The 15,821-nt window shown below is 43.3% G+C and overlaps 1 protein-coding gene across 2 annotated transcripts in view; it reads right to left on the minus strand.

Annotated features, from left to right (window-relative positions):
* Nucleotides 1-3,286: 3,286 nt before the first annotated feature.
* Nucleotides 3,287-15,821, minus strand: part of LOC115081973 (lymphokine-activated killer T-cell-originated protein kinase-like) — a 144,007-nt gene continuing 131,472 nt past the window's right edge. For both annotated transcript variants that reach the window (XM_029586212.1, XM_029586210.1), the window contains one exon: nt 3,287-4,131. In XM_029586212.1, coding sequence (XP_029442072.1) covers nt 3,929-4,131 — 203 coding nt within the window. In that variant the 3' untranslated portion in view covers nt 3,287-3,928. The remainder of the gene's footprint in view (nt 4,132-15,821) is intronic.

The raw sequence follows: 15,821 nt of genomic DNA on the forward strand, positions 1-15,821 counted from the left end.
TAATTTCTCTTAGCATTTCACTGTCAGTCTCACCATCTTGACCAGGTGGACCGTAGTATACCCCTATCACTATAGTCTTCCCCGACACACAAGGGATTTCTATCCATAAAGATTCAATTTTGTATTTAGTTTTATGCAGGATGTTTATCCTGTTGGACTCTATGCCATCCTGGACATAAAGCACCACACCTCCTCCTGGGTGCTCTTCTCGGTCATTGCGATATAATTTGGACCCCGGTATAGCACTGTCCCATTGGTTATCTTCTTTCCACCATGTCTCTGAGATGCCAATTAAGTCTGTCATCATTCACTGCTATACATTCTAATTCTCCCATCTTACTTCTTAGACTTCTGGCATTAGCATACAAACATTTCAAAGTTTGTTTTTTGTTTGTATTTTCATTCTGCTTTTTAATTGATAGGGATACATTAGAATTTAGCTCAGGTGAGTTTTTAGTTACAGGCACTTGGACTATTTTTCTAATTATTGGAACCTCACTGTCAGGATGCCCTAATTCTAATGCATCATTAGTATCCTTTGAAGATACCTCTCTCCGAAACATGCGCTGCTGAGCGACTGTCAGCTTTCTCCTTTGTTCTAGTTTAAAAGCTGCTCTATCTCCTTTTTAAAGGTTAACATAGAAATGACAGTAGAAGAAGACCAAACGGCCCATCCAGTCTGCCCAGCAAGCTTCGCACTTTTTTTTTCTCTCTCATACTTATCTGTTACTCTTGTCTCTTAGTAACCCTTTGGTTCTATTTCCCTTCCACCCCCACCATTAATGCAAAGGGCAGTGTTGGAGCTGCATGTAAGTGTAATATCTAGCTTAATTAGTTAGGGGTAGTAACTGCCGCAATAAGCAAGCTCCACCCTTGCCCATTTGTCTACTCAGACTATGCGACAGCAGTCTGGTTCCACCCTGGTTAAGCTGGAGTCCATCCCTTCGGAAGAGACTCCCCCTTCCCCAAAAGGTTCCCCAGTTCCTAACAAAACTGAATCCCTCTTCCTTGCACCATAGTCTCATCCACGCATCGAGACTCCGGAGCTGTGCCTGCCTCTGGTGACCTGCGTGTGGAACAGGGAGCATTTCAGAGAATGCTACCCTGGAGGTTCTGGATTTAAGCTTTCTACCTAAGAGCCTAAATTTGGCTTCCAGAACCTCCCTCCCCCATTTTCCGATGTTGTTGGTGCCCACATATACCACGACAGCCGGCCCCTCCCCAGCACTGTCTAAAATCCTATCTAGGTGACGTGTGAGGTCTGCCACCTTCGCACCAGGTAGGCATGTTACCAGGTGATCCTCATGCCTACCAGCCACCCAGCTATCTACATTCCTAATAATCGAATCACCAACTATGACGGCCAACCTAACCCTTCCCTCCTGGGCAGTAGGCCTTGGGGAGGTATCCTCAGTGCGAAAGGACAATGCATCACCTAGAGAGCAGGTCCTTGCTACAGGATCCTTTCCTGCTGCACCTGGTTGGTGCTCTCCCATCATGAGACCTTCTTCCTCCAAGGCAGCACCAGGGCGGCCAGTCTGAAGTTGGGACTTGACTATGTCCCTGAAGGTCTCATCTATGTACCTCTCTGTCTGCCTCAGCTCCTCCAGGTCTGCCACTCTAGCCTCCAGAGATCGGACTCGTTCTCTGAGAGCCAGGAGCTCTTTGCATCGCATGCACATGTACAACTTCTCACCGGTGGGTAAAAAAATCATACATGTGACACTCTATGCAAAAGACTGGGAAGCCCCCCTCTTGCTGCTGGACTGCTGCCTTCAGCTCAGTTTTGATCGGTTCTTTTTTGAGATGATACATCACGCCCATGGCAGTCAGTGGCATTGACTATGCATAAGTCATCCAGCTGGATTCTGCAAAGGCTCTTGACACTCATGGTGCCAGACATCAAAGGTGCCACTCTGCCTGATAACACATGCTGGCGCCCATGGTACAGACTCATGGGCACCCAGGATGCACCTTTCTGATCAACAGCACTCTTGAAAGCCTCCACAGAGCCCACATCGAGGCACACATTGATCAAGGTACTCAATGATGTCCATGGCATGACGACACTATGCCATCAAGGGTGACCATGGTGAATGATGGCACTTGATGGCAACACTCAAAGCATCCATGGCATTGATGCCAGCAGTCAGTGTGCTAGTTGGCCTCAATGGTGCACATGGCCATCAATCTACAGCCCTTGATGAACCTTGCCTGACATCGAAGGTGGCCAGGTACTAGACAGATCCATGATGGAGACACATCAGACCACTGGTGCTCTGGCACAGATGTACACAGGTAACCAATCTTGCACAGAGCACTGATGGTGAAGCAGCTTAATGCCGATTGCCCAGCTGATGCTCACCCGCTCTAGTAGACTGTGTTGCCAGCACTGACAAAAAGGAGGGGGCTAGATTGTCCAGGCAGCAGCCCATGGAGATTAGTTGCTAGGAGTGTGGGGAGGATGAGCTCTCCACCCCACAGGAACATTCCAGTCTTCAATTCCTTCGCTGCCTGGTGCTCCATTGATGCCCAGCGATCAGACATCAGCACATAGAACTCCTGCCTGGGCAAGACCTCAGGTGAGCTTCTAAGGCCTACATCGTCCCCGCATGTACTGCCAGTCCCAAAGCAATGACAGATTAAGGAGAGGACACAGAAAAAAAGCTGCAAATATAGCATTACTTATTAATAAAAGAAAGAAGACTAATGCAGCCAGCACTGAGCCTGAAAAGGAGAAAAAAAAAAAGGGGGGGAGAATTAACATTGAAAGGTAAGATTATGAAAAAGGGAAAACAAAAGGTTTTATATAAAAATTACCTACAACTCTAGAAAAAGTTACAGCAGTAGCTGTGAGGGAGACAGCAAAGCTGAATACAGTGACCACATGGCTCCACAGAAAAAGAAACTGAGGGGCTCTGCCTAGGGGGCAAGGAAATAACTGAAGTTGCACATGCTCAGTAGAGCATGCTGAAAGCTCTAGATTCTTTCAAAGTTCCATGACAACCGCCATCAGATGTCATCATCCATGTGTGAGAACTACCATCCTGCTTGTCCTTGGAGACTTATTTGTATTAATGCAAAAATGTTAAGAAAGGTTAAAAAAAATGATATAAAGCTCTTAAAATCTGGCCAGTCTGTTTTCTCTTCTTTACATATTTTATTACAAATCATAAGAGATCTACCACAGGCCGAGTCAAATAAGAAATGTTAAGCAAAAGATAAGATGAGGAACCTGCTAGAAAATACATCATCTGAAGTAGGCAATATTGCAAGAAGACAGAAGTAGAAAGAACCATTTTATTTTAATGAATTGGGCAGAATTAATGCTCCTACCCTTCCCTAGCCTTGGAGGGGGGAGGCACATAGTATTGGTCACAACAAACCACTACAATCGAGCCTGAACCCATCAGAAGTCACTCTACATAATGGAACTTATGATACTCTTTCAAACACAGCTCCTATAAAGAAAAATCCCAAGATCTAGCATTTTTCATTTTAATAGAGTGGAAAGTGAGTATGAAACAAAGGCACAGTAAAAGGAAAACCATCATTGTTACAAAATGCATTTAGTTGAACGTTAATAGTCTCAAGAACAAAACAGCATCCATATTTTATAAACCTGAATTACTCTAAAGAGCAAACAGAAAACTGTACAACAGATACAAACCAAGGACCATGTGTAGTATAAAGCTATACTTAATCTTGTCTTAATAGCTGTTGTATTTAATAGTCAAAACTTTATTTTTTTAAACTAAGAGGAATCATGAAATAAGTAGGCTAGTGTTAACATCAATCTATATTAACATGTTTAAATTACATACACAAGAATTAGCATAGCATTACTGGAGTTACAAACAGTAGAGGGAAGGCAAAATATTTAGAGAAAAACAATTTTTATATAGACTAAGAAATGATAGGTTAAAAACTATTCTTCTGTGTTTGCCTCTATAACATCAACAATCTGGGCAGCAGAAGGCCTCTCCTTTGGATCTTCATTGGTGCAGAGTGAGAAAAGTTCAATCACATTCTGATATGACTCATCCAGCTCCTCCATGTTAAGGGGTGGCCTGGTACCCAAGGCTTCATAATATGAATCATCATCAAAATCATCTTCATCGAAGGAATCACCTGAAAAATGTGGGCAATGAAACCAGCAGCAGATGACAAATATTCAAGTGCTTATCCACAATTGTTTACAAGGCAGCATGTTTAGGGATTCACATTGTTGCGTTTCAAGTTTATTCTATCACTTAACTGTTTCAAAACCAATGGTCCATTCCTTTTTGATCTATGTAAATATAGTTCACTCAAATTGATCTGAGTGAGCAACTCCAAAAGAGAGATGTGTGGTTGGCATGAAGTCCTTAAAATTCTAATTTTGGAGAAAAGTTAGACAGTCACTTACCCTTACGTTATAGGTAATTGTTTTCCTTGGATTCATATAAATGCAGATTAGTAATCTTAAAAGAATCATCTTTCATATAATACTCTTAAGACTGCTGATAATGTCTTTCGCTGACTGGTGGGGTGTGCAGGCATACCCCACTGAAGAGTTCCCACCAAGCTATACGCATGGCTCACAGTAATACGCACATGTGATTTCAGCTACACATGCACGCTCCACTTTGAGACTCCAGCGGACATGGAGGCTGCCAGCTAGCAATTAAAGAGTCACAGAACCGGAGGGAGCCAGAATGACAGATAGTCTGGAAAAGAAGGAAGTGGGACTAAAGAGAAGCAGACTGATGGGTAGAAGTGGCAAACATCTGTGATAGAGGTGATGAGGGTGGGATGGAGTGCGCTAAGGTTAGCTTGGGGGCCCTTAGAGTGCTGGGGTCAGATGGGAACGGATGGAAGAATTCTGGGGTCAGCCTACTGAGAAAGGGCCAGGCACCTCCAATGAGACATTCTTTGTTGAATGTTTAACTGAATCAGCTAGAGTCTGGAAAACAAAGATAGCCAAAGAGACAGTGCCATGAGAAAACTGGAGCTGTAATGAGGAGTCATGGCATAAGGGTGAAAAGGGGTAGACTCAGGCATAATCTTAGGAAATATTTCTTTATTTTGCATACAGCAGCTTCCCCATGGAGGTAGTGAAGACAAGTCCAGTATCTAAATTCAAGAAAGTATAGGACAAGCACAGGAGATCTCTGATGGAGTGGTAGGAATTCTAAAGCTGAAAAGTTGGTGTAGATGGACAAAAAAGATAAGCCATAATGGTCTTTTTCTGCTGTCATGCTTCTATGTATGCTAAGTGTATATAAACCATTGAAATGTGTTCAAATAAACTAGAAACCCAATATGAATTTAGTGCTAGATTTTCTTATGCAGAAATTTAAGAATCTCTCCAAACTGAACATATCAGAATTAAAATGTGGAAGGAGAAATTATTATTTACCTGATAATATCCTTTTCCTTAGTACAGGCAGATGAATCCAAAACCAGTGGGTTATGCACCTCTACCAGCAGATGGAGATGGAGCAAAGCTAACACCACAGTATATACATCCCCTGCAGTGACATCAGTGCACCAGTATTCTCTGCAAAAGTGAACTGTGGACAAACTAACAAAACTTGACTACTAACAGATAACCATTCCAGTACTCAGCCAACAGGAAAATACTATGCTCAAAGAGTGTAACACTAATCTAGGGACCGGATTGACACTTACCAGTATTACCTGGAACACGCACACAGCCATGCAGGAGGACCACAGCATAACCGTTCAGCAGCCGAGAGTGGGAAGTTGGATTCACCTGTCTGTACTAAGGAAAAGGAAATTATCAGATAAATAGTAATTTCTCCTTTCTTTTCGTACAGACAGGTGAATCCAAAACCAGTGGGATGTACAAAAAGCTACTCCCAAACAGGGCGGGAGGCTGCCAGTAGTCCAGTCAAAACCATACATGCGAACGCTACGTCCTCTCGGGCCTGCACATCCAAGTGATAATGCCTGGAAAAGGTGTGCAAAGAGGACCATGTCGCTGCTTGGCAAATGTCGACAGGAGACAACAATCTAACCTCCGCCCGTGACACTGCCTGAGCCCTAGTGGAATGAGCTCTAACCTGAATAGGCAATGGCTGCTTAGCATTACGGCCGTGACTACCTACTTAATCCAGCGGGCTATTGTAGCCCATGACGTCGACTCACCCTGTTTACTCTCACCATGGAGTATAAACAGCTGATCCGTCTTCCTCAGAGGTTCAGAAACTTCTAGATACCTCAAGTTATGCCTCTTGACATTGCAACAGGCGAAATTCCTCCACAACTCTTTCTCCGTCCAGAGACAGCAGGGAAATAAACTGATTTAAGTGAAAATCGAGACCACTTTTTGGCAAAAAGGACGTTGTATTGCCCTGGAGTCACTCGTAGAAATGGCTCCCGGCAAGACAAGACCTGACACCCAATGAGTTGAACAAACTGCCACAAGAAGCACCGTTTTCAAGGAAAGGTTACGCAATGGTCCAAAAGTAAGGCCCGCTAAAAAATCCAAAACCAGATTAAGACTCCACAAGGGCACCAATACCCACAAGGAAGGATGAAGATGCTTCACTCCTTTCAAGAAACGGGCCACATCTGGATGAGCAGACAAGGGCCCATCACTCACCTGACCTTGGAAACAGGCAAGAGCCACCACCTGTACCTTTAAGGAATTAAGGACAAACCCTTTGCACAACCCATCCTACAAAAATTCCAAAATAAGTGGTATCTTAACCGATCGAGGAAGAACCCTCCAATCTTATCTTGCCCTCTGGCCACTCCTGCTTGAGAGCATAGATGCCCAAAGAATTTGGATCTCTCCTGTGACTAAAGAATTGAGGAACCTTATCTTATGTTATGTTATCTTCACACCAAGCCTAAAACACTCGCCAAACCCGCACATAAGCTAAGGAAGAGGAGAATTTTCATGCTCGTAGCAAGGCTGAGATGCCTGAATATAACAAGCAGCACAGAGGGTAAGGCACTTAGGTTTCTTAGCTAAAGGTGCCAGTAGTCTATCCGTACGCTGAAATAAGCATCTGAGGAGTGTGCATCCAACTGTAATCGTGCTGCAAAAAAACTAGGCATCCAAAATCTAGGTGCTAGACACTGTACCTCAAAGGGCACCCACAAACCGGGCTTCCACGAGGCCACACTGCTTGCGGGCACAGATAAGCATGTGAATGCGCACACAGATGGACCCCCCCCCCCCTAATTGGACATTCAAGCAGGTGCTCAACCAAGCATCCAAATAGGTGCTTAATTAGGCGCACAACTGGACGCACAGCCGGACGCACTCGCACAATCAGACAGAACTGAAGAGGGCAGCCAAATGTGCAGGAAAAGCACGCGAAATGCTTCCGCAGCCTACCACATGGCAAACCAGTAAATAGCCCGAGCGCAGTGCCTAGCCAAAAGCCCGCTCAACCTGTCAGGCTGCCCACATCCCCCAAACTACCACAGAGGCTGGAACGAACTTTGGATCAGCGTGCAGAGCACAGAGAAGGAGAGAGGAACCCCTACAAAAAACTGTTATAAGGTTTTTTTGGGTTTGTTTTTTTTTTTTATTCTTTACCCGAGTTCAGCCCATCCCGACTGAGATCAGAATCAGTCTCTGGCTGCGGGGGGGAGAGGGCCTATATCTTCACTGTCACGCTCTGCTTCCTGCACCCGCTGCCTTTCAGCTGGTTTTGGTTTTTTTTTAAACATCTAAGTCTATGCCGGCTGAAAACCAGCTACTGGACCAAGGCACTCATCTGAGAGAGGGATCCAACGATATCATCTCAGGAATTCTTGACTGAGGGAGGGACCATATGGTAACACCACAGGAGAGTGGGGCGAAATAAATTTCCTTAGTCTTTTCTCCTTCTAAAACTTTGCTCTGTTTCCATCTGCTGGTAGAGGTACATAATCCAATGGTTTTGGATTCACCTGTCTGTACGCTAAGAACCATTCACAACTGTGCTCATAACCAGCTGGTATGCTAACATACAACCCCAAAAAGAACAATTCTCCTATTAGCTGGGCTCAAGGGTTATAAACATTTGACTGGTGGGACAAGGACAATTTCTAGATAGGGCAAAATATCAAGATGTTGATGTAAGAGCCACTTTAAAATAACTCCCTACCCAAAAGATAAAATACAAGATATAAAAATAGTGAAGTCAATATTCAAAGCTACTTAGATAAATTTTGATGACAACATTCAGAAACCAGAAGGAGAAAAATTCAACCTTCAGGACTTTCTCTATTTAACTTTAAGGTTGCCATACTCCTACAGAGAAACTTCAAAGGAGCACTCCAGTGTGAAACTGCTGAATTAGAACTCTTTAAAAAAACTTAACACCATCACCCTAGGTCTGAACAGAGACAATGGCTTCATGACTCACTTCAACTATCTATGAACTTAATAGCATTATTGTGTAGCCTACTGACAACAGAGGTAAGTGTGAAAAGTCAGAATGATCTGCAAACAGTTAACACTCTCTCCTCACCATGTCCTGCCTAATCTAATGCCTTATCTCTTCTGTATATATTTTACCCATCTCTTGTACATCACTTCATACATCTGATGAAATGTACTCTGTCCTCGAAAGCTCATTCTTTAATAAATTGGTTAGTCAATAATATGCCACTTGACTCCTGTAATTTCTGATAAACATGATTCTTATAACACTCTATGGTTTACTAACACATTAAACAGGCAAATACAGACACACTGACATTGCTGTCATTTCTTATGGCAGGCTGAAAATATTTCCCAATGAATACCTAAATCCATCAGAAACTGAAGAAAATGCTTCATTAAATAACAGAAGTTAGTGTGTTTGTTTTTAAATAGTCAGTCAGTAAGGCGGCTAATAAGTAGAAGTTAGTGTGTTTGCCAGGTACTTATATAGCCTGGATTGGCCACTGTTGGAAACAGGATGATGGGCTTAATGGACCCTTGGTCTGACCCAGTATGGCATGTTCTTATGCCTCTTCTTAAAGTTCAACAAATCAGATTCAAGTCCAACAGCCAGTGGGAAAATTATTCCACATGAGTGGTCCTGCACACCAAAAGACCCTAAACTGATTTAATTGTAATCAGCATTCTTTCACTACCAGAACAACCAGTTTCCATTGGTCATTCAACCACAAGCCCAATTTGGAGGGTAGATTGTTAAAGCTTTAATTATTCAGGACCATTAACCTGTAACATTTTAAAAATTAGAGTGAAATTCCAGATCTTAATTCTAACAAGTAACAGCAGCCAGTGGAGTTCCATGAAAATCAGCATATTCCCCTCCTTCCACATCCTGTGTTCAAACAGTGGCATTTTGAGTTATTCTGAAGTACCTTATGATACTTTTTTGGTAGGCCAACAAAGAGCATTGCAATAAACTAATGATAGTTTGTGCCACCAAACAAGCGATTTCAATTGAGAACATAACTCGTGTCAATTTCCTTTTATTAAAAGCTGATTTTAAAACATTTTGAATTTGAGATTTAAGGAGAAATTTAAACTTACCTTTTAATTTCCTTTCCTTTAGTCCTGCTACACCAATCCAGAACAATTGGGTTATGGTCCCCTTCCAGCAGATAGAGGCAGAGCATATGACCTTTTCTGTGATATCATCAATTTGTATGTGCTGCAGTGACAATTAGAGCCAGTATATTCCCATGACAAAGCAGACTATAACACTAAACCACTGGCACATTTTTGTGCCAGTGCAAATTTTAAAAATGTGTCTAATCAGTGTACATGATCGCAGCGGGTTGCAATTCTGTGATTTATGACAATTTCTGAAAATGTCCCCTCCCCCCCTTCAAAGAAATACTGATGATACTGATGAGAGCTTGAGAGATCCCATGTGGTGGCTCCTGGAATTTCTCCCCTTCAAAGGCCAACATCAGAGAGCTTTGGGTTTCAGGTCGGGAAAGATCAGGAAAAGAGGAGAAAAAGGCTTGGCTGTCTGCAGAATCCAAAATGGCAGCTATTCCTGCTGATGCACTGCCGATAGGGAAGAGGGCTTGTACTGCTCTGAATTTCCTGCTCATGGGAGAGCAAAGTTTCTGAACTGCTGGCTCCCCAGAACCCTCATACCCTCCCCACCCCAGTCAACATCACACGCTAGATAGAAACAGGGGCGGATTGGCCTATCGAAGGATCGGGCATCCCCCGGTCGGCCGGTCGCACTGGTCACGTGGTCTTTATCACAGCTCTTGCTGAGAGGGGCTGCTGCGGAAGAAGGTCTCAGTAGGGCTGCGATAGAGTACAACCCCCACGGTTCGTGATGGTCTTTGTTGGGGCCGTGACGGAGCCCTACCCACCGCAGGGCTGGAAGAAAGATGCATCTGCAGGTTGGAGGACCACCAGAAGCATTGACCTGTGCAAGAGCCTGTGTGTGTATGAGAGCGCGTGCCTGCATGAGTGTTTGGGAGAGCTTGCGTGTGTGAGCCTGAATGTGTGTATTAGAGACAGAACCTACATATCAGTGAGAGAGTGCCTGCATGTGTGTATAAAAGAACAAGCACCTGCATGAGTGTTTAAGAGAGTGAGCACCTGCACATGTATAAAGAGTGTCTGCATGTATGTATGAGAGCGTGCATGTGTAAGAGAGAATGCCTGTGTGTGAAGGGGAGAGAGGATTGTGTGCCCCCACCTTCTCCCAAATCCAGAACAATCTCTGGGTGATTATAAATCAAAAGATCCCTGGCATTTTATTTATTTTATGGTATGGAGAACTGGAGATTTTTTAATCCTATTTTAAATTTTGGGGTGTTATTTCATGAGTCTGTTTTGATATATTTTAATGGTATTTCACTAAAGAGTGTGGAGGGTAGAGAATGAAAGTACAGGGTAATGCAGATGAGAATGAATTTACTCAATCCTACATTTAAGAAGTAATATTTCAAAGCGATAGTAACTCAATAATATACCTGGACTTGACCAATATTACTCAAATAATGATTTTATTTATGAAATTGTAACCGAACTTTATTGGCACCTGTTAGAATGTATGATATCCTACATTTACTTACCTTAGTCTATGTGCCTATTTGTAAACCGTTGCGATGGTATATAACTTAGAGACGGTATAGAAAAGTTTTTAAATAAATATTTGAAAAATATTAGAACAAATTTATGTGACTTTTTAAAATTATTTGATTTTTATGGGCTGTTTTGATATTTATTCTTTTTATTAGTATAGTTTTAATGTTATGAATATTAATGATTTTATTGCTTGATGATTTGCGAGGAGTGATGATGTTTGTTTTTCCATTGTTGCACTGCATAATTCAGTCAAGCTTGTTGTGCGTTCCAGAGCATGAATGTGAGCAAGAGCATGTGAACCAGTGAGTGAGAGAGAATGATTGAGCCAATGAGCATATGTGTGAGCAGGAGGACTATTTAAGCTGGTGGGCCTGTGTGTGAGTACTTTACCAGTACTGACAACACCACCACATAAGACAGGGGGGGGGGGGACACAGCAACAAATCCCAGATAGGAGACGCCATCCCAGGAACACTCTCCTGATCCCTTTAAAGGCTTCCCCCATCTCATTGAGAACTTGGGAGCCACCTACTAGGACCTGCTCAGCCAAAGACCACACAGAGAGCCAGGACTAGAATAACAATCAAAAGAAATGGTGCCCTAGGAGCCGAAGAACCAGCTCTACCAGAGAGAATCAATCTGTTGAACTTGGGAAACCCCCCCCCCCAAAAAAAAACAAACCATGACACTAGCTTTATCAGGAATGGCCTGGAGCCCAAAATCTGGAAGCAAGGAATTCTGCTCCACCAGCCACCATCTACTGAAGACAGAAAATATTGGCAAATGCCTGTGCTGCTCCACCCCTTATGGAGGTAATGATGTCACTGAAAATGTTTTAGTTCTCCATCTTTATCTGCTGGCAAGTTGTCAAATGCATATATCTGGACTGGTCTAGCAGGATCACAAGAAGTTAAAAATTATTTTAGTGTGTAGCTTCTGGATCTTCTGGCTCTGGGCAACATTCAGGCACAGGCAGCGCAAACAAACATCACACAACAGGCCTAAGCAGCAACACAACAGTCGTGCTAGTACAATAAAGACATCTTGTAGGAACAGTTGGGACAACGTTTGAAGTCTGCTTTGATGACCACCATCATGAAGAAAATTAAAGCTAAGTCAAACTCAATTTTGGAAAACTTAAGAAAAAATTTTTTTTTGGATACTTGCAACAAGAAAAATGAAGACTACACAGACAAGGGGGAAAAAACATGAAAGAAATGCAAGCAAAATGTTCAGTGAGTGGCTGAAGAAGAGTGCACAAAAATGTGTTCTTTTGCACAAGCTGAAGAAAATGGCTAAGACGACTTATATGGCATCTCCATGGAAACACCATGCATACTCTGAAAACTTTATTTTATTTTTTTTTAGTTTTTCTGAGCTAAGAGAGCTTTTCTGTTTCATTGCCATTGGATGGAGTCACCCTCTTGTGAGGCTGATTACTGTTCTGCTTGTCCACAGAGAAAGGAAAATTGGTTTTACCTGCTAATTTTTGTTCCTGTAATACCTCAGATCAGTCAAGTGGGTTTTGCATCCCTACCAGCAGATGGAGTCAGAGAATAAAAATGTTTCAGGCACTGCTATATAACAGATTGTTCAATACAAAAAGAACATCATACCTAATCGCTGTTGGATAGATTGTGATACCTCATAACGTACAGAGCCTCTCTATGTTTGTCAGAGGGTGCTCTCTTAAAGAACAAGTCACATTTCAAGCGTTCACCACAATACAGGAAGTTGGTTTTACGCTAAAGAGACTTATATTATCGTTGTAATCATAGGTATCAGCAATGCTAATAAATTTAAAGAATGCTTAACATTTTTTAGATTTTTCAATTTTTAAATGTTTCAAATTTCAGTAAAATAGGATGTGAACAGATTACTTATCATTGTACGCTTAGCGTGCAGTGGCGACAGCTTTTCTAAAACACCGGTAGGAACCCGACACGTCCGTGTTTCGTGGACTTCTTCAGGGGTTTTAATTTTTACCACGGTGTATTATTCGAAGCCTGTCCCATCACATAAACGCCATTCTGCGTGATCACCCTTACTGTTCAATATATTTATAAATGATCTGGAAAGAAATACGACGAGTGAGATAATCAAATTTGCAGATGACACAAAATTGTTCAGAGTAGTTAAATCACAAGCAGATTGTGATAAATTGCAGGAAGACCTTGTGAGACTAGAAAATTGGGCATCCAAATGGCAGATGAAATTTAATGTGGACAAGTGCAAGGTGATGCATATAGGGAACCCATGCTATAATTACACAATGTTGGGTTCCATATTAAGAAAGAGATCTAGGTGTCATAGTGGATAACACATTGAAATCGTCGGTTCAGTGTGCTGCGGCAGTCAAAAAAGCAAACAGAATGTTGGGAATTATTAGAAAAGGAATGATGAATAAAACGGAAAATGTCATAATGCCTCTGTATCGCTCCATGATGAGACCGCGCCTTGAATACTGTGTACAATTCTGGTCGCCGCATCTCAAAAAAGATATAATTGCGATGGAGAAGGTAGAGAGAAGGGCTACCAAAATGATACGGGGAATGGAACAGCTCCCCTATGAGGAAAGACTAAAGAGGTTAGGACTTTTCAGCTTGGAGAAGAGACAGCTGAGGGGGCATATGATAGAGATGTTTAAAATCATGAGAGGTCTAGAACGGGTAGATGTGAATCGGTTATTTACACTTTCGGATAGTAGAAAGACTACTGGGCACTCCATGAAGTTAGCATGGGGCACATTTAAAACTAATCGGAGAAAGTTCTTTTTTACTCAACGCACAATTAAACTCTGGAATTTGTTGCCAGAGGATGTGGTTAGTGCAGTTAGTATAACTGTGTTTAAAAAAGGATTGGATAAGTTCTTGGAGGAGAAGTCTATTACCTGCTATTAAGTTCACTTAGAGAATAGCCACTGCCATTAGCAATGGTAACATGTAATAGACTTAGTTTTTGGATACTTGTCAGGTTCTTATGGCCTGGATTGGCCACTGTTGGAAACAGGATGCTGGGCTTGATGGACCCTTGGTCTGACCTAATATGGCATTTTCTTATGTTCTTATGGATGAACTAGAATCCTCACCCTTTTCCGGGATTCGCCACAACTACCATCACTTTCATGAACATCCGCGGCACAGTCGCTAGCCCGACAGGAATAGTCCAAAACTGGAATTTGCAACATTTCGATCCAGATGTGCAGTACCCACAGTGCCATATTAATCTTCTGAAGATCCAGAATAGGCCTGAATGTGCCCCTCCTTTTTGAACATCACGAAATAAATAGAGTACTTGCCCTTTCCTCTCTCTACCGGAGGTACCGGCACAATCACCTCTAGCTCTTGCAGATGGAGCAATGTCTGTTGGACTGCTTCTTGCTTGCTTCGGGATACACAGGACATCAGAAAAGCCTCTCTCAGAGGATGAGAAAATTCTAAGGCATAACCATCTCTTACTGCTGTAGAACCTTCTCTCTGACATGATCTTGGTCCACTCCTCTAAGAAAAGAGTTAATCTCCCCTCCACTGCTTCCACAGAAGAGTGGACTGGCATGACTTCATTGTAGGGCCTTACTGGCTCCAGCCCCCTGACCAGAACACTCCCTGGGAGTCCTGCGGGCATTCCAAAAGGACTGCTGCTATGCAAAGGTTTGCTTCTGTTCTAAGGCTGGCACCCCCTTGCTAGACAGACAATGCCTCAAATCTCTGAAGTGAGAACATGTTGAAAAAAGTATTTTTGACTGCTTTGCTGTCCTCCGGAATCTTATTTCCCTTAGACTCCCCTAACTGCTTCATCAGCTGTTCCAAATCCTCTCCAAACATCAGCTTTCCCTTAAAGGGAAGATTACACAATTGCGACTTGGACCAAACATCCGTTGCTCAATTGTGCAACTACAGAAGCCTTGAGCTGCCACTGCCGAAACCATGCTCCTGACCGAAGCGTGCACCAAGTCAAAAAGAGCATCTGCCACACAGGCTACCCCGGCCTCCCTGCCTGGAATTGTCCGCTGCAGCATGCTCCGCCTCCTGCGTCTTCTGCACCCAACACAAGCAAGTTCTTTGCATCAGGCTCCCACAAATGGCCGCCTGGAGACAATGCTAAAACCTCAAACATCCTTTTAACTGGATCTCCAGTTTTTGGTTCTTAACATCCTTTAGCGCAGCTTAACCAACTACGGGGATGGTGGTCTTCTTAATTACCACAGACACCACCACATCTACCTTAGGTAGTCTCAAAAGCTCCAAGGTCTCTACAGTGAGCGGGTACAATTTCTCCATTGCCCTGCTGACTTTCAAGCCAGCCCCCGGGGTATCCCACTCCCGGTTCACTAAACTTCCTTATCTTCTTGGGCAACAGAAAAGCCTTTGGTGGCCCCCAAAGCCCATCTAGGACTGAGTCCACACTCTCATTGTCTGAGTCTTCCTGGGTAACCTTAATCCCCAGCTCCTCAAGGACCTGAAGAATGAGACGTCTCAACTCTTCCTTCCAGAATAGCCGGACAATCCTCGGGTCATCCCCCTCTGAAATTGGAGCTTCATCTGGATCTGTTGCGTCCTTATCAGCCTATGGGTCGGCATCTGGATCACTATTCGTGGGATCATCCCCGAGACCATGTGCGGGCACACCCCCTGCATCCAGTGGGTCATCCCAAGGTCTGTGACCAGTGTCTTTATCTGGAGGCCCCCCCACCCAGACTCAGGCAACACAACAGACTCCTGGACCCCTCTTTCAGAGCTAGTCTAGGCTTCTTTGGGGGACATTACAACCTTCCCACCAGGGGCTGCTTCCTAACTGCCCC

This window comes from Rhinatrema bivittatum, unplaced genomic scaffold (genome assembly GCF_901001135.1).
Source record: "Rhinatrema bivittatum unplaced genomic scaffold, aRhiBiv1.1, whole genome shotgun sequence".
Taxonomy (NCBI): domain Eukaryota; kingdom Metazoa; phylum Chordata; class Amphibia; order Gymnophiona; family Rhinatrematidae; genus Rhinatrema; species Rhinatrema bivittatum.